General features: G+C 39.7%; 1 protein-coding gene across 1 annotated transcript in view; it reads left to right on the top strand.

Annotated features, from left to right (window-relative positions):
- MSH3 (mutS homolog 3) overlaps window positions 1–22,552 on the top strand; it is a 121,986-nt gene that overhangs the window by 67,019 nt on the left and 32,415 nt on the right. Inside the window, exons 14-18 of the mRNA XM_013127680.3 lie at window positions 10,465–10,652; window positions 13,376–13,544; window positions 17,573–17,637; window positions 19,020–19,136; window positions 21,282–21,389. Of these exons, the coding sequence (XP_012983134.2) occupies window positions 10,465–10,652; window positions 13,376–13,544; window positions 17,573–17,637; window positions 19,020–19,136; window positions 21,282–21,389 (647 nt within the window). The remainder of the gene's footprint in view (window positions 1–10,464; window positions 10,653–13,375; window positions 13,545–17,572; window positions 17,638–19,019; window positions 19,137–21,281; window positions 21,390–22,552) is intronic.

The following is a 22,552-nucleotide window of genomic DNA, read 5'->3' on the forward strand; positions in this document are numbered from 1 at the left end:
AATTTAATTTCTTTTTATAGTAGTCAGTATGTGTTATTCAGGTATCCCTTCTGTTGTAGGCCTGCTTACCCTTCTCAGCTCTAAAGCTGTTATTTAGGTGGAAACATTTAGAGATTCTCAATTTTCATGTGATAACTTGGAATGAGGTGATAATGTAGTTTGTGTTAACAATATCCACTGTAGCATGAAGATATGTGTAGTGAATCAGATGTTGGAAAGAAGTTGCAGGAGATGAGGATGCTCCCAGAGAATCCTCAAGAAGAGTAAATGAGGGGAAAAATATCCAAGCATCACTTTTCCTCTCATGATTTAGCTTCCCTTGGTAAAGATCTAGTTTGTCATTCATTGCAGAGCACTGTGAAGAGTCACTGAAACACTGAGTATTCCCTGAAGATCTCCTGGACTTTGAGGAGATGACAGCATCCCTGGAAGATGGGGTCTGTTTTGAATAAAGAATCAAAAGCAGGCTCGGGGAAACAGATTTTCTGTCTAGACAGACAGTGGATATGGAATCTGAAGAAAGGTCCCTGCAAAGCAGATACATATTCAAGAACATGGAGTAATTGGTTTTCATGAGGTTTTGATTTTTTGCTTGGTTTGGTTGGTTGGTTTTTCCCTCCTCCCCCAGAATATCCAGTGAATTATTTAATTTCAGTTCCTGCTATAGAAACCTTTACAGTTCTGCTAATTCCATATATCCGTCTCCCACATGCTCAAAATGAGGTTCACTGTAGGCACCCAGACATAGCCGGTAAGTGGGGAGGTTGCGGTGCAGAGCTTGGAGTGTAGAGAGTGCCTGCACTGGTCTGGTGAGGGAAAGGTGCAGAATGGGCAGGGCTGCGCTCGCTGCTCCCTGATGGAGGTCCTCCTCCAGCAGGTGGCTGAGCTACGGGATGCTGTCAGGAAGCTGCAAGATGTCAGGGAAGCTGAGAGGAAGCAGGACTGCTTGCTCCAGGACCAAACAGCACAGGGGCCTCAAGATTCCCCTCTAACTCATGGAGGAAAGAAGGAGGCTGTTGATTAGGGAAGCTGGGAATTAGTAAGAAAAAAAACAACCAAAAGAGGAAGAGAGCAATTAAAAGCAAGGGGCTTCCTCCTAAATCTGCTGTACCCACCCAGAATCGCTTTGCTGTCCTGCAGGGGGCTGATGAGGAAATGCACTTGCATCAGAAACAGTCGGCTGGTGCACTGGTACAGAAGATCTCTACTGGTGCCGCCAGGAAAAAGCGGCGGGTTGTAGTAGTAGGGGACTCTGCCTTGAAAGGGACAGAAGCGCTCATCTGCCGGCCTGACCCGGTCACAAGGGAGGTGTGTTGCCTACCTGGGGCACGGATCAGGGATGTTGCAGAGAGGCTGCCTGCTCTAGTAAGTCCCACGGACTATTACCCGCTTCTAGTGATACATGTGGGTTGCTAGGGATATAGATAGTAGTAGCCTGAGGAGTATAAAGAAGGACTACAGAGCTCTGGGAGAGGTGATCAGGGGTTCTGGAGCTCAGGTAGTCTTTTCGACAATTCTCCAAGACACATGGGAGGACCTTCCAAAGGCAAGGAGGATTGGACAGGTTAATAAATGGTTAAAAGGGTGGTGTCATGGTCAAGGGTTTGGGTGTCTTGGACATGGGGCCCACATTTGTAGGCCAGGCCTACTGGGGGCTGGTGGAACTGCTCTGATGAAGAAAGGGAAGAGTGGCTTTGCTGGGAGGCTTGCCAGACTTGTCAAGGATGCTTTAAACTAGTTGTGTTGGGGGAGGGGAGCATCATTCCATCCCAACACACCCAGTCAGTTGCCAGCACCTACAATAAATAATCTGAGCAATGTAGTAATATTCTAGCCGCTCCAGCCACTGAGCTGGCTTCATTTGGAGCTCAGATCAGATGCCTCTATACACATGCCCGTAGCATGGGGAATAAACATGAGGAATTAGAGATCTGGGCACATCTACGGGGCATGATATAATAGGCATCACCAAAACATGGTGGGATGGCTCCTTTGACTGGAGTGTTGGAATGGAGGGTTATAGGCTTTTTAGAAAAGACAGGCCCGGTAGGAGGGGAGGGGGAGTTGCCCTTTATGTTAGGGATAGGCTGGAGAGTATGGAACTCTGTCTGGGGACAGGCGATCAGTTAACAGAAAGTTTGTGGGTCAGGGTTAAGGGGAAATTGGTGATGGGACACATTACTGTGGGGATATGTTACAGACCGCCTGATCAAGAGGAACCTGTGGATGAAGAACTCTACAGACAAATAGGAAAAGCCTCATGCTCACAGGCCCTTGTTCTCATGGGGGACTTCAACCACCCAGACATCTGTTGGGGCAACGGTACGGCCCGGCAGAAGTAATCCAGGAGGTTTCTCAATTGTGTGGAAGACAACTTCCTTCTGCAAGCAATAAAGGAGCCGACGAGGAGAGGTGCCCTGCTTGACCTCGTGCTCACCAACAGGGTGAGCTCGTTGGAAATGTGACTCTCCAGGGAAGTCTTGGATGCAGTGATCACGAGATGGTCGAATTCGAGGTCCTCAAGACAGTGAGAAGAGCATGCAGTAAGCTCACTGCCCTGGACTTCAAGAGAGCAGACTTTGGCCTCTTCAGGAACCTGCTTGGCAATGTTCCATGGGATACAGCCCTAGAGGGCAAGGGGGCCCAAGACTCTTGGTTAATATTCAAGGATCACCTGCTACAAGCTCAGGAGTGTTGCATCCCGACTAGAAGGAAGTGCAGCAGGAGGGCCAGGAGAGCTCCTTGGATGGATAAGGAGCTGCTGAGAAAAATTCACAGGAATAAAGAGGCTTATAAAAGGTGGAAACAAGGACAGGTGGCCTGGGATCAATACAGGGATGTTGTCCGGGTAGTTAGGGACCAAGTTAGGAAAGCTAAGGCCCAATTGGAGCTAAACTTGCAAGGGATGTTAAAGATAATAGGAAGGGATTTTATAGGTATGTAGCAGCTAAAAAACAGACTAAGGACAATGTAGGCCCCCTCCAGAAACTTTCAGGAGAACTGGCTACACAGGACTTGGAGAAGGCTGAGGTTCTGAATGGCTTCTTTGCCTCGGTCTTCACTGGCAAAGGCTCTGACCGCAGCACCCGAGTCTTGAAGGGCGAACGCAGGGACTGTGAAAACCTAGACTCTGGGCCCACTGTAGGAGAGGATCTGGTTTGAGATCATCTTAAGAACCTGAATGTACACAAGTCCATGGGCCCTGATGAAATCCATCCGTGGGTCCTGAAGGAGCTGGCAAAGGAAGTTGCTAAGCCACTGGCCATCATATTTGAAAAATCATGGCAGACAGGTGAAGTTCCTGATGACTGGAAAAAGGGAAATATAACCCCCATTTTCAAGAAGGGGGAAATGGATGACCCGGGGAATTACAGAGCAGTCAGTCTCACCTCTGTGCCTGGCAAAATCTGGGAGCAGATTCTCTTGGAAGGCATGCTAGGGCACATGAAAAAGAGAAAGGTGCTTGGTGACAGCCAGCTTGGCTTTACTAGGGGAAAATCCTGCCCAACCAATTTGGTGGCTTTCTATGACTGGGCTACAAAAGTGATGGACAGGGGTGGAGCAGTTGATGTCATCTACCTGGACTTGTGCAAAGCATTTGACACTGTCCCACATGACATCCTTGTCTCTAAATTGGAGTGTCATCAATTTGATAGGTGGACCACTCGGTGGATAAAGAACTGGCTGGATGGTCGCACTCAAAGAGTTGTGGTCAACAGTTCAGTGTCCGGCTGGAGATCAGTAACGAGTGGTGTCCCTCAGGGATCGGTGCTGGGACCAGTCTTGTTTAATATCTTTGTCGCTGACATGGACAATGGAATTGAGTGTGCCCTCAGCAAGTTTGCCGATGACACCAAGCTGTGTGGTTCTGTTGATACGCTAGAGGGAAGGAATGCCATCCAGAGGGACCTTGACACACTTGTGAGGTGGGCTGACGCCAACCTCATGAAGTTTAACCATGCCAAGTGCAAGGTCCTACACCTGGGTCAGAGCAATCCCAGGCACAGCTACAGGTTGGGCAAAAAGGAAATTCATGGTAGTCCTGCGGAGAAGGAGTTGGAGGTGTTAGTCAATGAGAAAATGAACATGAGCCAGCAGTGTGCACTCACAGCCCAGAAAGCCAACCGTATCCTGGGCTGCATCAAAAGGAGCGTGACCAGCAGGTCGAAGGAGGTGATCCTGCCTCTCTACTCTGCTCTCGTGAGACCTCACTTGGAGTATTGTGTGCAGTTCTGGTGTCCTCAACATAAAAAGGACATGGAAGTGTTGGAACAAGTCCAGAGGAGGGCCACGAGGATGATCAGGGAACTGGAGCACCTCCCATATGAAGACAGGCTGAGAAAGTTGGGGCTGTTCATCCTGGAGAAGAGAAGGCTGCATGGAGACCTCATAGCAGCCTTCCAGTATCTGAAGGGGGCCTGTAAGGATACTGGGGAGGGACTATTCATTAGGGACTGTAGTGATAGGACAAGGGGTAACGGGTTGAAACCTAAACAGCAGAGGTTTAGACTGGATATAAGGAAGAAATTCTTTACTGTTAGGCTGGTGAGGCACTGGAATGTGTTGCCCAAGGAGGTTGTGAATGTTCCATCCCTGGCAGTGTTCAAGACCAGGTTGGATGAAGCGTTGGGTGATATGGTTTAGTGTGAGGTGTCCCTGCCCATGGCAGGGGGGTTGGAACTAGATGAACTTGAGGTCCTTTCCAATCCTAACTATTCTGTGATTCTATGATTCCCATAAAGGGATCCAGAGCTTCAAGTGTAATGCACTGCTGGCTGAATTAAACAAATGTGCTTGTTAGTTCAGTGTCCGCTGCAGGAAAAATAGGTGAATGTGGCAGCTGTTTAATCCTTCAGGCCGTTTAGTCTCCAGTGACTTAAGTATTTGAGGAGTTATGTTGCATGAATGGAGAACCCTCAAGTGGACAGAGATAGCTTTGTTGTCTTAGTCATTCGCAACATCTTTTGTTCAGATCAGCCACCGCAGGGCTTTTTACTGTGCAGTGCGCTTTGCACCAGTAACCTTTAGAGGAGGTAGAAAAAAATGAAGGTGCTCTGCTTTGGAACTGACTTATGGGAACTATTCTGATAAGTAACATCATTGTCTGTTTTCCTGGTCTGAGTTTTGGGTTTTTTTTTGTTTGTTTCAGTAAGTCTGCTAATGTTTCTTATTTGGTAACATAATTCATATTGACAGTTGTTAAATGATCCTCCACAAGTTCCCATAGTCCCAAACCCAACCACCAAACAGCATTGCTGATCTGCCTCCAGGTATGAGCATTGTGGAGTTAGAACAGCATTATTGTAGTGGCAATTAGGTATTACCTTGGAGATTGTATTACCAGCTCCAAGTTTGCCCCAGCTTGAGAAAGGACTATGGGAATGAATAAGGAGACAGGAACAAAGTTACTGTTCTATGGGGAGTGGAATTAATACAAGGACTGGTTCTTAGCTTTTACAGCTCCAGCACCTGACATCTTGCCAGGCAGAAATGCTGTCAACAGCAGAATGGGCTCACCCTCGTCAATGGCAAGAGAAAGGTGGCTGGAGATAACTGGTTGAAGACTTCTTTGGTAACCTTCAAAAGCTGACTTCAAGAGGAAACAGAGAATTTTCAAGAGCTTTGTCTAGACAGAGCCTGGAGCAGATGCAAAACTAGGTCTTGGTAGCACACATTGGTTCAGTGTTTTCCATAACCAGTTCAGCCATGCCCTCTAGGCCCTGGGGAGAGCCACCAAATAATAGAACAAAACGTAGGCCACATGCATTTCCTTTTGTGATCTGCATCTTAGGACAGTGGGAAATATGAATAGCAGGACCCTATTTTTGTGTCTCAAAAGTGGTTACTGCTTAGTCTTGTCTTGGAATGCACAGAAGGGCAATAGAGCAGTTGGAAACCTATGACTGAATAGGTCTAAAACCCTGTACAGAGTAAACATGTCATCAGTACTTTTAGTCATGTGTTCTACAGATCCATCCTGATGCTGCTTGCTGTTTTCATGCCTGGCTTCATGTAGTATGTTTCAATAGATAAATATTTATACAGCCTAGATCCCTAAATGTTTATCTTATTGGTACCTTTTGCGCAATAATTTTTATTTTCTTTTTTACTAAAGCTTAGTCAACAAAGTGAGCAGGAATCATCATAACAAATAGTCATTGAATTTTAGAACAGATTAAAGTGAAGCTGTTTCACTGAACTCCTATACAGAGTATGAGGTCAAGAGTCAGACCTTTCCTGGGTGTGTAGGAAAGTGTCATTTCAGTTTGTTCTGCTTCTGATCTCCGCCATAAGCTCTCCCTTGTTTGCAGTTCCTCACAATTTCTTGCAATTGAAAAGCCTGTTCAGTTCTAAATCACTCTCTAAAACTTTGCTGCCCACTTAATCAGGGCTGCTCACATGTGCAAAATAAAGCAAGTAGGCACTTGCTTACAAAGGGGGGTATTTGCTGGTTGGATGCTTCCAGGGATTTACCCTTGGTTTTCCAGTGAATACTTCACTGTTGTGCTCAGACTCCTTGGTGAAGAAGGGTGCTGCCTAGATGATTGCTGAGTGTTTAAAATCTTTGCTATAATCTTGTCATCTAGAATGATGCTGAAAATGTGCCCTTCTCTGGAAGGTGTGTTTAACACTTCATTGAAGATTGTGTTATTCAGTAACACAAGATTAGAGTAGATTCAGAGAAAAATGTTATATTTCAAATTAATTTTTTTCTCTTACTAAATCAATTAAATCAATATCTGCTGTATATGCCCAGGAAATTAGTTACTGTTTGAATAGAATGTTTAAAATAAGTTCTCCCCATAGCATGTTGTTGACTTCAGACAACATGTACCTTTTGTATTTTAAATTTTTTCTTCTATGAAAGCACATCTTGTGTATGCTATACTTTTAATCTTTTAAAGAATTTGTACCACAGATATTTTTAGACTTGCTGATTTGAGCAAGTTGTCGCCTGATAATCTGAATTAATAGAAGTAGAATAACAAGGGGACAGAGTAACCTTAAAATTAAATTCCTCATTTTTCCTAAACCAAAACCACTATGCTCACTATATTAAAAATATAAAGGTAGATACTACATGTTGTAAGGAGTGATAAATGTATGCTGCATTTCAACTAATTTTTTTTTTAATTTAAAATGCTTTTAATTTGAAGTGGTCAATGACTGTCAGCTGTGTGTCTTTGTGACTCCCTGCTAGATCTGTAAGAGACATTTTCACTAATGCAAACAAGGCTAAATTGTTTTCAGCGTTGTTGAAAGTGTGTTAGAGCTGGCATACTGCTGTGATCTTTCATGCATTGTTTTTGATGGCAGTCCTGCCATTTTCAGTACAGTTGGATAAACTGCTGGTTGAAACTATTGTTTGGCATCCCTGTCAACTCCAAGGTTATTCTCCTTGTGCCAAAGAAACTAATAGCTACCATTGATGGTATTTCAAAGTTAGGTTTTGTATTGAATAAGTTTGCGAGAATCTTCCGTGAATGCAAGAATATTAATCCCACTTTATGCAAACTATTTTTATGTAATTTTAAAACTTCTAGCTTATAATAGTGTTACATGTATTTTGCAAGGTTACTTAGGATTTAAATTAAATCAGTCCCACTTTAATGGACCCCAGCTTTTCAGAAGTATTTTTATGCATCTGTTTCAAGTTACATGTTTGCTTAGTAAATCAATTTTGCATGGAGCCATTAAATTTTAGATGCAAAGTCCTGTGGTGTTACTAAAATCAAGCCAAGAGAAACAGTAGCACTCTGAATAAGCACAAAAAGGGCATGTTCACCCTCTTTCTTGGGAAAGCTACATTTAACAATATTGCTTGCAGTAAAGTGTGCTGGATTTCCTGTTCTCCAAAGGTACTGTAGACCTTAGTTCACAATAAAATCACATAGGTTTTAACTCATGATATGTCTGTTATGGTGTGTAGGCATTCACAGTTGCCATGAGAAGCTTTGGTATGTTCATTAGACATCCTTTGAGAAATCTCATTATAGCTGTCAGGGTCTTTTATGGCTTTGTACATGACCAAGTTTGTTTGTTCCCCCCTCTCTAATTCTTTTATAGATGACACTCACTTGAAACCTAGTTTCTTACCCCTGCTGAAGCCTCACCCTCACAAGCCTCACCATCCTTATTGAAGAACATTTTAGAGAAGTTTTTATGTATTCTTAGAACTTTTTTCTTTTCCCACCTTCAGTAGGTATTGTACTAATTAAATCCCTTTTTCATTCATTTTTTTAAAGAACAATTAAAGCAACCACCACCAGCTGGTCAACTGATGTATTTCTTACCGTCCATATTTGCTCGTTCTTCTTTTCTGGACATTGCTATGAATCAGCTAATGCTGTTTTTCAAGGACCAGTGTTGCAGTTTCATGTGGCATGGCTTCAGCCTTTGCCTCCTTGAGTTCATCTTTTAGTCAAGGAAAGTCTTGCAGAATTCTGTCCTTTTATCTACATCAATGTTGATGATGATGTACTTGGTTATACTGTATTTTACTTTACCAGTCCAAGCCTGGATTTATCATTCATTTAGTCTTTCAGACATTTTGTTTGTCCTTTGACTTCAAATGCCATTGACAGATTTACTGCTTTATTATTTGTCTTATGTTCTTGTCAGAGTTTTTGAAAGATAGAATAAGTAAGTTCCAGATTATCAGAAAGACGCTGATAAATTGCAGTGAGTGCAGGGAAGAGCCAAAGTTTTCATGAGGCTGAAAAATGGATTGTTTACAAAGAAAGATTAAAAGACTATAGTTCCGTTAAACTGGTGGTTTGGTTGAATTGAGAACATAAGGTTTAGAGATACTTGTTAACACCCTGTTAACAGCAGAGAAGCAGATGAGATAGTGTGGTACAAAAGAGTAAAACTAGAGACGCTGGGATTAATTTGATGGAAGGGAAATTTAAGCTGTCTGGTAAAACTTTTACATGATGACACTTACTGCTTTATGGATTAATTTCTGAAAGGAAGTGGTAAGCACACAGCTTCTAAGAATATTAGGGCCAAGAGAAGACAAAAAGAAAACCCATGCAGAAAAATTCAGCAGTTGCAGGGAAACCACCCAGTGGGTCTCTTATATCCCTAATTTACATGGTTCTGAAACAAAGATGAACTTAGGTTTTCTGGAAACATTCAGAATGAAATGAAATATCTTCATTTCATTTCACCATTCAGAATGGTGAAGTATCTACCAACCTTGCCTGTTTGATAGTGTTCTTTAGCATACAGCCATGCTTCAGGAGAGTATGTAGCAGATACTAGCTTTATGATAACTTCAGTGACATTTAATTACTCTTGTGATTGAATGAATTTTAAATGGCCAGGAATGATTTTTCTTTTTTTTTTTTTTTAATTGTTTAATATAGCCTTTATGATAGAGCAAATCAGAGAGCATATCAATTAAATCTAAAAATTATTTTCTTTCTAGCTTTATTGTTGTCAGTCTCTTACAACTTCCAGGAGTGTTCTACTACTTCCATAATAGATTGCCAAGGCTGCAGGTCTAAATGTATCTTTATTCTGCATTTATACAGCATGGAGGACTCTCTTCCATTGCTGGTCGCAGCAGTGACATGTATTTAATGAGAAGAGGGCCAAAGCTGTAACTGGAGTGTACATTAATTTATTGTTTATGGTTTTCAGAAGATTGTGTTTATATGTTGTGAAGGCATTACAGAACAAACTTATTTTAGGGTTGTGTATGTGGGGGGGAGGCAAAGTGTTCCTTTAGAGCCCAGCATTTTTGTTAATACTTGCTTCTGGGGACATAAGTTATTTGTAAGAAATAACCACAGTGTAATAGATGAGAGAATTGTTTTAGTTCTTGCATATGGCTGTGGGAAGGAAAGAGAATGAAAAATTTACCTGTAGGGAGAGATCTTGAAAGAGAAAGGATGGCAAAATAGAAACGTAGGCGTGTTTTATGAAATAGTGATTCATGGAAGCCTGCACATTCACCAATTACCAGATGCACTGATTACCAGAAAACACTGACCAGAAATTGAATATTAGGCTGTTTGTTGCCTAGGTAGGAGGGAAAACATAATGTAGGAAGAGAAGCATGTGGCATACAAAGAGTTTCATAGTAGAAGCATTCAGTTTGTCTTATCCCCTTCTTTGCATTCTCAGGTGAGGAAAACAAACTTTTTTTTCTGTATTGTTAGTGCACTGAAGAAGGAATATCTGATCCACAGATCAGTAAAATATGCTTTATAGGTCTCTTATCTAGCAACAGGAATAACGGAGATCAGCTCTCGACTGGTTCCTAACAGCAGTGGTTGAAATAGTAGTATGCTTTATTAACCTTGTGAATGTGGTAAGACTATGCAGCTGTGTTAGAAATAGTCCATATATTTTTGTTGTATTTTGTATAATTTTCAAAAGAGGATAAAAGTTTGTAGAATTTATTGAAAATAAAATAATACACCATAATCATTTAGACATTGCTTCCCTTCTCAGTGCTCAACCCAAGAGTTCTTCTTGATAGTCAGCACCCTGTCATGCCTGGACTCGGAGATTCAAGCTCTTGTTCCAGTCATACATTCTTATGTGAAAACTCCTCTATTACAAAATGCACTGTTGGAAATCCCAGCACTTCTCTTCCCAGTAAAACATTATTTAAAGATCCTTAATGAAGAAGCAGCCAAGTAAGTACAGAAAATACATGAATCTTCAGTGCTTCATAGACTTTCTGAGTAAATGTATCAGTTATGAGGATTACACATCTGGTACAGCTTATATTCTTTTTTTCAAGTTAAACTATGAGAGAAAGAAGTTTGCTTAGTGGGTGTTTGCCTCAGGCTGCATAATTTTTTGAAAGTTTTTCAGCTTTTGGGGGGAATGAATTTAGAGCAAAATATGTTTTGCTCATGTTAATTTGTTTAACAACTTTTAAATTATTTTTTTTTAATAGAGAAGCTATTTTTTTTTGTGGAGAGACATGACCTTTAGCAGGGTGGCTGCTCTGCTGTCAGGAATAAGCCTTTGACTTTTTTTTTGTGAAAATTCATCAAAGCTTTGAGTGCCCTCCATCCATTTCTAAAAATCTCGTTGCATGGTCACTAATGACAGAGAAAATAAGATAAATAGTTTTATAGATAGATCTTCCTAAACTTCCATGCTGTAAGCAAGTTTCATTTAACTTTTAACATGATGAAAGAAGACTGATTAGATATTAATGAGAATAATTATTAATGAGATCTAATTGACTGTGGTATAGGTGAAGTTTCTTTAATGAAAATGTGGTCTATGGTTTATTATGTTGTTATATTGAGGCAGTATAGTCTTGATATTTTATTTTCAAAACAGACTAAAACTTCCATTCTGTTTATAAAATCTTTTATTATCTTTCTCCAACTAAGATTTAAAATTAAGAAATTTAAGAAATTAAGAGTGCCTAGACCTTAATTTGTTTGCTTCAGAATTACAGACAGATGCAGGGTGTAAATTTAGAAGTGGAGAAGGCTAGAAGTATTTGCTATGCCTATTGGACAGGTGGGATTATGAGATTTCTACTGATGAATGTGATCCAGTTATAGTTATGGCAGGTTATGACAAAATAGAGTGTATCTTAATTATACCAGAATTACTGTAGATAGGTGTAAAATATGCTTCCTTTTTTTTTTCTGTTACCATATAGATAATGGCTTGAACAGTGTATAAAAATAAGATATAATAGTATTAGAAGGTATCATCAGAGATCTGCAGAAAATATACGTTTTATTTGCATTTATTCAAAATGACTAAAAGACCCTACCTTTTGGCCTTTATACATTTAAAACTTGTGTGGCAGTATTATTTGGACTCAAAACCCTTTCTTTCATTTGAATCATGGTGACTACTTTTACATACATGCACTTGTATGTATACTGCATCATGTATTAATTTTATTATGTGGTGTGGGTAAAATACTGTAGTGCATTCAGAAGCATCCTTGTGATCCAGGTTTTTTTAGGGGGTGTTTGAGATTTTGAGGTTTGTGGTTTTGGTTTTTTTTTTTTTTTTAACTGTCAACTTTTATATTTTTGGTAGGCATCACACAGCAGTGACAGTCTTCACAATCAGCTGCTGGCTACTAGCAGTCTTCTTTTTTTTTACTTCATTCCCATGGAAACAGGTCTAATTAGCACAAAATTGTTTCTAAAATGTAATACTGTATTTTAAAATGACATTTTTACTGTCATTTTATGCAATAACTACATCCATGTAATGCAAAAATCAAAGCACAGCTTAGTGTTACCTGTTTGGTCATTGGCTTGTGACCAGCTGTAGTTTCATTCACAGGCAAAGGGGTATTGGAGTGGGTAGACTATTAGACTTTTTATTGCTTCCACGTTTTATTACTTTCAGTTTGCCAATTACTTGCTCTCTAAATATTAGATTTCAGGGTAATTATGCAATTAACTTGCACAGTTTTGTATTTGCTTTCAAATACAAATGTCTTTCCAGTTAACTTAGGGCTGATTTCACTACTTTGTTTGCCTGCTACTTATTAAGATAAGTTAAATTTTTGTTATTTTTCTATGACAACCATATTTTTAATAACTCTTTCAGCTTCCCAGTTTTAAACATGGCATTGTGCGTTTGGGTTTCAACCCTGAGCTGAGATAGTGCAGCCAAAACAATTCTGTCTTTTTCTGACACTGAGACTAGAAAAAGAGTCTTTGTTTCGCATGTATAAAAAATGCTCTAGTTAATCTTTCCATGAGAAAAGAAGGAAGCTGCTTTGAGAAACTCCTGATGACATTCTGCTTTGATAAAAGCCTACTGGGAGAGATTTCTCAATCCACATGAAAACCTGTCAGTTTGGCTAAATTGTTAATACATTTCAAATCTGTGTTCAGAAATTATCTAAATCTTCGCATTTAATAATGATAAAGATGTTGTCAGCATTTGGAGTGCACCAGGTTGGTACAGCAATTCCATTCCAGAATTAGGATTGAGGCAGAAAGAAATGGTCTTTCTTGTGCTTCCTTTTCTTGTTGTGCTCAGCTGAGGGAGAACAAACAGAAACCTGCAGAATGCACATCCAGAAACGGCAAGAAACCTGAGTCAGCAATACAAGAATGAGCATGAAGTGATACAGTAGAAAGAAACAGGAACAGACTGGGTTTGAACCATTTGGGGATTATCTTGGTGCAACTTCTTAGTTCATGTACAAAGTTCCTTTCTATTTATGTAGTGTGTATGACAGCTTTCAGTAAATGTGCTGTATCATGACCCAGTAGCAGAAAAGCTATATTTAGAGAGGAATAAAAATCTAGTGTTAAAACAAATGAAAATTAACAATAAAAGTATGGACACAGCCCATAAAATTAGAAAATTTATCCTTGGTTTTACCATTCTTTTATCTTATGCTTCTTATGGATAGGACTGGAGATAAAACCCAATTGTTCAAGGACCTTACAGACTTCCCTGTCATCAGAAAGAAAAAAGAGGAGATTCTGGGTGTGATTTCTAAAATCCAACTGCATCTGCTGGACATTCGTAAACAGATCAAGAACCCTTCTGCAGAATACGTTACAGTTTCTGGTCAAGAGGTAATATAGTATCTATTATGTATAGCAGTACCCTTGCTTGTCTGAAAAACAGCTTAAAAGTTAGACTTAACTAGAACTCTCTTCATTTAATATGATACTCAATGAGGTCATATACTTTAAAAAACACAATTTTTTGTACAACTTCAAAGTACAGTTTTGTGACACTGTCACTTTTTAAAGTAAATTTCTTTAGTGATTCAGGTAATAAAACCAGTTGAGTTTGGTTCAGTAATAGTTTGCTTTTCTGTATGTGGAGAAACACTTGCACGCTTCCAGGGTTGTTTATGCGGCTATTAAGTGCAGAAATATTCTCAGAGAACCAAAAAGCATAGCATTAGGTTGATTTGAAGAATGGTAAAATGATTTGTAACTACTGATTAAGGCTGTAATTTGAAAGATGGAAGAGAAGAGAAACAGTATTAAAGAATGATACATTTTTATTTTCACTTTTAGTTCTTAGAAACAGTAGTTGCCGAACAGAGCTTGTGTTTGCCAGATGCTGTGCAGGCCATGCTCCAGTCAGCTGAGAAGTTCAGTGAAAAAAAATGAAGAGAGATGTCAGATCCTGTCAAATTGGTGGGAGAGCTGAAAGGAGCAGTGAGGTAGCACTGTTCAGTTTTGACCTTTGGCAGCTCAGAGTAGGAAGACTGCGGAAAGTGCCACAGGAAGCTGAGAAACAAAAGGCATTAGGGAAGTATCAGTTAAGAATGAGTGTTGGAAATAGAAGCGTAAAGATAAGGAGGAAAGGGGCTGGAAGCAGTCCATTATCACATTGGGGGACTAGGAAGGTGGGAAAGACCCAAGAAGAAACATCATGGTGCTGACAGGCAATGCTGAGGGTGAGAGAGTCAGAAGGAATGTATTAAAGATAGCATCATTTGATGGACACCTTAGGTGGGTATTGGCCTTCTATGGTGGGGCTACGGAACTGATGCACAGGGGTAGATGTCATCTACCTGGACTTGTGCAAAGTGTTTGACACTGTCCCACAGGACATACTAGTCTCTAAATTGGAGAGACATCAGTTTTATAGGTGGACCACTCGGTGGATAAAGAATTGGCTGGATTGCCGCACGCAAAGAGTTGTGGTCGATGGCTCAGTGTCCAGATGGAGACCAGTAACGAGTGGTGTCCCTCAGGGATCGGTGTTGGGACTGGTCTTGTTCAACATCTCTGTCAGTGACATGGACAGTGGGATTGAGTGCACCCTCAGCAAGTTTGCTGATGACACCAAGCTGTATGGTTCAGTTGAAACGCTGGAGGGAAGGAATGCCATCCAGAGGGACCTTGACACACTTGTGAGGTGGGCTGATGTCAACCTTATGAAGTTTAACTGTGCCACGTGCAAGGCTGAGGCAATCCCAGGCACAGCTACAAGTTGGCCAGAGAAGAGATGCAGAGCAGCCCTGCGGAGATCAACCTGGGGGTGTTGGTCGATGAGAAACTTAACATGAGCCAGCTTCAGTGTGTGCTTGCAGCCCAGAAAGCCAACCGTATCCTGGTCCTTTTGATGTCTCTGCCCATGGCAGGGGTGTTGGAACTAGATGATCTTAAGGTCCTTTCCAACTGTAACTATTCTCTGATTCTGTGATTTTTGAGGGTGAAGCTGGGAAGTGGAAGCGTAGGTAAAGCTTTGGGTAGGCTATTAGCATGGATGCTAAAGTCCAAAAGCAGAAATTTGGAAGTGTGCTTGAGTATTGTGTGAGGAAGGGAAGGGCCAGGATTTGAGAGGTTTGTCTCAGAGAGGCTGCATTAAGAGGTGGGTGATGACACGTGTGTGAAGAAAGGAGAAGAGAGTAATTGATCAATGAGAGAAGAGCATCTGATGAAGGAAACGTGTAGGAACTGACCAGGAGGGTTTGAGAAACCACCAGATACTATTCACATGTTCATGAGAGGAGAGCTTTGTAATGGGGCAGCTCAGAGACCATGGCAGACAGGGTGCCATAGCTTTGGTGTACTTATGAAAGGAGCTGCAGCGCTTAGAGATAGTTGTTACTTAATTACATCTGGTATGGGTGTTCCAGAGACATCAAATAAAGCAGTAGGGGAAGATGGTTGTGAGGAAAGGAAGGATACTAAAGGAATGGAAATAATGGAAAGAGAGTTGCAGAGCAGTCTCCTTGAGTTATGCTCTCTTTCAGTTCTGTATGGTGTATTCTCATGTTCTTGTAGCAGTCTGATGTAGTATTCAAACACTTCCTCACATCAGACTTGGGCAGAAAGTAGGTTTATGATTTTCTAGTTCTGGAAGCTAGAGAAGCTGCCAGGAAACTGTTTTATGCATCCCCCTACTCTGAACAGCTGAAGGTACAGGACTTCTTACAGAAAAAAAAATCAAACTATTTTTTTCTTAATATGTGCCCCCAAAACCATGATTGTGAACACATGGTTAGATTTTCAGAGTCAGCCCAGTTTGTTAACTTACGTTTGTTAAGTTCTTGTTGGAGTTCTCGTGAAGATCTAGCTGATGCATGCCTTTTCCAAAATACAGGGTTATGCCCCTGTCTATCCTATCTTTTGTTTCCAGGCCTGTAATGTAATTCATAGCGTGCAGTGAACAAGACAGAAAGCAGTCTGGATAGCGATAGCATTTCTACTCATTTCAGGCAGGATTTAGAGGAATTGCTATATTTGGCAAATACTGATTTCTTGTATTACATAAGCACTACTTTTGTCCCAGTTTATTTATTACTGCAGTTATTTATCTAATTGGGCTAAGAATGCAAGCAAATGCTTTTGTTGTTTTGAAGAAGATTGCAAACTCCCTGCTTGTTTCTCACTAGCCAGACAAACAGGCTGGATGACTGAAATGGCTGTGTTAATTCAGACTGGTTTTAGGCATCCAGCAGACACAATTGTCACACTATTTCATGTCTTCCTTTCCTAAACACTGGATATTTATTTGAGATGAACTTCAGGACAATCTGTAATACCAGCACATCAGCAACACCACTAGTGGTGGCAGCAGTTGTCTCAAGTTCAGATCTTTGCAGATCTCTGCTTTTGCCTATTTTCAGTCTTTTTATCTCACATGTATTATGGAATTTCAGGGTTTCTACATTACCAAATATGTTAAAAGTGTCTTATATGAATTAAAAACTAGTGCACTATGTCCTCACTATGTGCTCACATTAGAATTATCCTTCTTGTTTGTACCTGAGGGTGGGTGCTGGCTGTTCTGGTGAGGTGTGGAAGTTTTTATCTAAAGCATACTAAATGTAATGGAAAAGCTTTGTCAGCTTTTCTGTGAAGGTGGTAAGATTCTGAGTTAATCTAATCTCTGGTAGAAATGTGGTTTCCAGTTGAAATTTTTCATTTGAGAATGCCTCAATTCTTTGACATCCAGGACCTCAGGCTAGTGTTATAAACGGACATGAATCATAAAATATTGCAATAAACACATCATATAAATTACACTGCACTGAGCCTCTTTCTACTACTGCTGTTTTTCCTTATTCCTTCACTTTCTGACCCCAAGTTGATACAAACTTGATGGAAGTACTATTGATGCAGTGCTAGTATTTGAGAGTTTGAGCTCCTGTCTGTGAAATGTTGTAGGTGGCTGTGGCTCAGCAGAATCACTGATCCTGAGGCAGGAGGACATATCACTCTGATAAGGAGTAGCTTTATCAGGTGATCTATAGCATAGAATCAGTGTAAATGCTAAATTCTCTACAATCCCCAGCTACTTACTAGCTTTAATATGGTTTTGGCTTAGTAAGAGGAAGGTGGGGAGGGCGTGTTTGTGGGATGTGTTTGTGGGTTTGAATAGAAGGGCAGAGATGGGGTAGCAACATGGTAGGGCTCAGGAACAGGATAGGAGTTGCTTGTTTGTCAGAAAATATTTATGCTATAACCTCACTTGTGGGGCAGAAAAAGAACATCAGCTTCTGGTCTGCTCAGTCAGTGAAGGCTGATCATGGTTTTCTTCTGAGGCATGCAGATTTCTTGATGCATGATGATTATGGTTCTGTAGTCATCCTTATGTCCCATGATATGTTATATTATATTTCTGTTTATTTTAGTTCACAGTAGAAGTCAAGAATTCCCATATATCGTCTGTGCCATCTGACTGGGTTATGGTTAGTAGGTATGTAAAATCTCTTCCAAATTTGTTCTATTTTCATATTAAAAGAGTGGTATTTTAGTATTACAATTAATTACATACACATTCTCATTGCTCCATGTATTTGTGGGTTTGGTTTCATTTTTTATTCGAAAACTAACCAACCAAAATTGTTATATTAATTTATTGCCATAGTCAGTTTTGCTTAAACACAAACAAAACCAAACTGAAAAAACAGAGTTCTTAAAATATTTGTTTTTACATGGTATATTCTTGGTGCACTATGTTACTTGCTTAATCTTTCATATACTGTATGGGTATATGAAAGTACATATGCTGGTGTCCAAAATTATGGTCTGAGTTCAGTTTTGCCTGCAGCTTGTACATGCAAATGTTTCATAAAATTTTGATCTTTATTTAGAAAGGTGAAGGTAGCTGTGTGAATACCTGTGTATCTCAATATAGCCATTGTATTTAAAATGTCATTTTACATATTCATAAAGGCAAAGTTTGCTTGCTGTGGTACTTCATGTTGTGCAATCATGATTTTAGATAGCTTTGGATACTTTTCCCAGAGGATGAAATAAAGATAAACTGAATTATGTAGTTGTTTTTTTTTTCTTTACAGACATTTGTTTTATTATTAAACACATGGAATACCTTAATGTTACAATTTGTAGAGTCCATGGATGTATAGCGTCCAGTGCTGTAGTATGCGGCATCCAATATTATAATGTGCAGTGTTCTCTACAAGGCCTGGTGTGTAATGTGTGAGCACAAACATCTTCACCAGAAATAGGCATAATCAAGGTGGACCATGAAACTACCTTCTATCCACTTACGCAAGATTTCAGTATTAAAAGCACACAAATCAGACAGAATGAAGATGATGAAGAACAAATTACAGCTAATCTGGATTTTGTAAAATAATGCCTGGGAATGCAAAAGTGACTCTTCAATGAAAATGCATACATAAATAGCAAGTGTCCGAAGAGAAACTTACAAGACAATCTGTATTTACTAAGTTTATTTCAGGCTCATAATGAAGTTTTCCTCTTTAAAGCCATTTTTTTTTCTTGGAGTTCCTTATACATGCAATCACTGAAAAGTCATCACATTGTACAGTGTATTGCTGAACAAAATTTTGTGAAATATATAAACCGAAGTAATAATATTGTGAAAAACATTTCAAGAGCCTTATGAATGGATAGCAATGCCGTAACTTTATTCACAGCAAAGATAACTGGAATCAGTAGTTTGGTACCACAATAAAAGACTTTTTTTTTATTTTTTAAACATTTCTTTTTCAGAGCTCACAGATGACAAAACTAGTCAATTTTGTAGATGGTGTAACTGATTGCTTAGTAACCTTTATGTCATATTTGGCTTTTCTCTTTTTTTTCCAGTACAAAAGCGGTCAGCCGTTTCCACTCTCCATTTATTATAGAAAATTACAGACATCTGAATCAGCTCCGTGAGCAGCTAGTCCTTGACTGCAGTGCTGAATGGCTACGATTTTTAGAGTGAGTTTACAAAACAGAGTCATTTTTCGTCATTGTATTTATTTTTTAAGATTGACTTTTTTTTCTGTTGTTATAGGGGAAATAAAATAATAAACATTGATAATTTAATTTATAGCCCACTACGACTTCAAAGAGAGTAAACTAGAATGTTATTATTCACTTTAAAGCATTTGGATGCAAGACATTTGCAGACTGAGTCCTGAGACAAGCAGAGATATATCTAGATTTTACAATTCTGATGAAAATACACTATAAAATATATAAAAGTGGCTCTCAAAATTTGAAAGCTATTAGCACTGCATTAAAAACCTGAAAGTAACATTTTGAGTTAAACCAAATCTAGTAATTTTATTATTACAGTACAATGTAATTGAACTGGAAAAAAGATTTTAGTATAGAAGTTAACCAAATTCACTTTTAATTGAAATAGAGTATGGCTTTGCTGGGACACCCATTACTTAAAAAAAGTAAATAAGTACTGTAACTTACAGGTTTTGAGTAAGGAATGTTCAGGGTGCCCAAAGGCAGACCCTTGGCTTAGTGTGATTCTTCATACTCTTATGTTTTGTATGCTATTCCTGCCAATTGACTGGGTCTGTTTGATAGAAAGTAATGGAGCTGTTACTGTCCCTCATAATGGTCACAGAAGACCTGCTTGTCTCAGATCTGCATTTTGAATAAGGTTATTTGGATATTTAGCCAAAGGATCTTTAAGATGGGAGTTTAAAAAATATTTCTCAAACTTCTAAATACCTTTTAATTTTTCAGGTGTCTGGTTATCAACTACATTTTTTTTACTTCCATAAATTACAGACCCACTGAAATTGTCCCTCCCGCCATGAAGCGATATTTGGCTTGCTTTCATTTGTGTTTTTCCCCTCATTGCGAAACCTTAACAAGTTCCTTCTGAAAGTGTGTCATGGGACATAACTGATGCCAAGGTTTGCCTCCTAGTAGAAACCTAGCAATTCCTTAAATTTTGTAGAAATAAGAAAACGCATTCCAGTTTACCCTTCTCCTGATGTGTTGCCTTTGCAATACTGTAAAAATAGTTTTGTTAAATAATTTGTCACTGTATCAGCCATGTAAGTTTGAGTAGACCTATTTTAACCTTTCTTCATTTAGAAAACTGCTGCTTTCATGGTCTCTTTTCTGTTGTCTGTGGTGTTGTATGATAGAATAATAGAATTGTTTAGGTTGTAAAAGACCTTCAAGATCATGAAGTCCAGCTGTTGCCCCAGGACTGTCCAGGCCACCACTCACCTAGGTCCCTAAGGGCCTCTTCTACACAGTTTCTGAACACTTCCAGGGATGATGACTCCACCACTGCCCTGGGCAGCCTGTTCCAATGCCTGAGCACCCTTTCAGGGAAGAAGTTGTTCCTAACCTCCAGTCTGACTCTCCCCTGATGCATCTTGAGGCTGTTACATCTTGTCCTATCCTTTGTTACTTGGGAGATGAGACCAGCTGTAGGACTTGTGTGTAGGAAAGTGCTCTTGTTCCCCAGCTCTCAATTTTATTTTTTTTATTAAAATAATGACTTAATTTTGCCCCCACTGCTGGTTTTATATTCTGTGCTGTATCTTTGAGATGATGAGAGGGGAAAAAAATAAATTCTTGAAGACTATGTGAATGAACTCTACTGAAAAGTGTGTCCTCCTGGTAACATCGTTATTCTACTGGGGGAAGCAGTACCATAGATGGGAAATTAATTATTGTTTTTGCTGCTGTAGATACCATCCTTTATTGAAATTGTAGGCAACTTATGCATTCACGCACTTGCAGGTTTTTGCAGGTTTTTGATGAACATAAGGTTGAAGTGAACCAGTAGTTGGGATTCAGTTGCCACTGTGATAAACAGCAGCATTTTTATAGGCATAATTTAGGCAGCAGGGATCAGCTGCAGACCCTTTATATATGAGTTAATGAATTTCATTTTGTCTGCTTTTTTTTGAAGTCCGTCTTGACTAAAGATTGTGTCCTCATATTGTAACTTAATACACTGCTGGGAATTTTGAAGTCAGAGTAATTTTAAGAGCATGGGAGCTCTTTGAGAAGACTGAGCAGGGTATAGTCTGACAGTACATTTGTATCTGTATGAAATTATTTTTTTCTCTTCCATATTTTATCTGTGTTTTGGTGTAGCCATTTCAGTGAACATTATCACCCTGTGTCTAAAGCGGTTCGTCACTTAGCAACTGTTGACTGCCTGTTCTCATTGGCCCAGGTGGCTAAACAAGGAGACTACTGCAGGTAATGAATTTTTAATTTTTATGTAGGCTCTTATCAGGAAGTAGTTAAATTAAATTTGAATTTTAATAGGTGTACTATGACAAAACACATTATTAAAATTGTTTACAGTGGATTCAACTTAATCTGATTTTGTAAAGCAACAGTTCTGGGCTTCATGCAAATCTGTAAACATTACAACTCAAATTTGACATCTTATGTTTGTCTGTTGTTTGACCTGACTCTGGTAAGTGGTATCTCACATGTACATAAATATATGTTGGACTTTGTGCAGAAATTTTTTCTTCTCTTTCTCAGCAAGGTCTGAATTTATAAAGTCTTTCTAATACCTAAAATTCTAGATATGTTTCAAGGATGTATTTCAGGTAAATATAGTACAAATAATAAATTATAGGTAAATAATAGGTAAATATTAGTACCACCTTCCAGAGCAGTGATGATGGTTCACCTAGGAGCACATATTTGGCCTGATGAGCGATGTAACTTACATGTACCCCAGGCACACCAACCTGGGACTCTGGTGATGCCAGGGCTGTTCCCCCATTTCTCTGTAAAGGGGAGACACGAACACTCAAGTCCTGCTTCACCAGAGGTTGGTTCAGAGCTGGCTCCTGAGCCTGAACACCCTCCAGATGGGTCTTCCTCTGACTCAGGAGCCCACATCTCTTGCACCCACACAGAGACAGTCGGTCTCACTTCCATGCAGTGGGGTTTCTTTCTGTCCCCAAAGGCCCTGGACACTCACTGAGCCGGCCACTGCTTCAGCGTGCTGAGTGCTGTCTGAGAGGGCAGCCCTTACTGTTTCTGAGGTTTACTGTAGACACTTCTACAAGGGATGTTGGTTTCCAGTCCTCAACCATTCAGTCTGTCACACAGTCTGCATTGACTTTCTTTTGAAAATGTGTTTTTAAAAAAACCCTCTCAAATATTATCATGGTGGGGCTGTGCTGCAAGTGCTCATACAGCTGCTTTGGTATAACTGTATGAATTCTTTAACGTTTCAGACCCATGGAAATACAACAAATCATGTCTTAAGTGTGTGTGGATTCAGGTGATCGGCTTACATATGCTGGTCACTTCTGGACTCTTGGGATCTTGTGTGCATCTGTCAAAATCTCTTTGAAAGTAATTGCTTGGTTCTGTATACTCGGATGAGAAAACAAATT

The sequence above is a fragment of the Melopsittacus undulatus genome, chromosome Z (genome assembly GCF_012275295.1).
Source record: "Melopsittacus undulatus isolate bMelUnd1 chromosome Z, bMelUnd1.mat.Z, whole genome shotgun sequence".
Taxonomy (NCBI): Eukaryota; Metazoa; Chordata; class Aves; order Psittaciformes; family Psittaculidae; genus Melopsittacus; species Melopsittacus undulatus.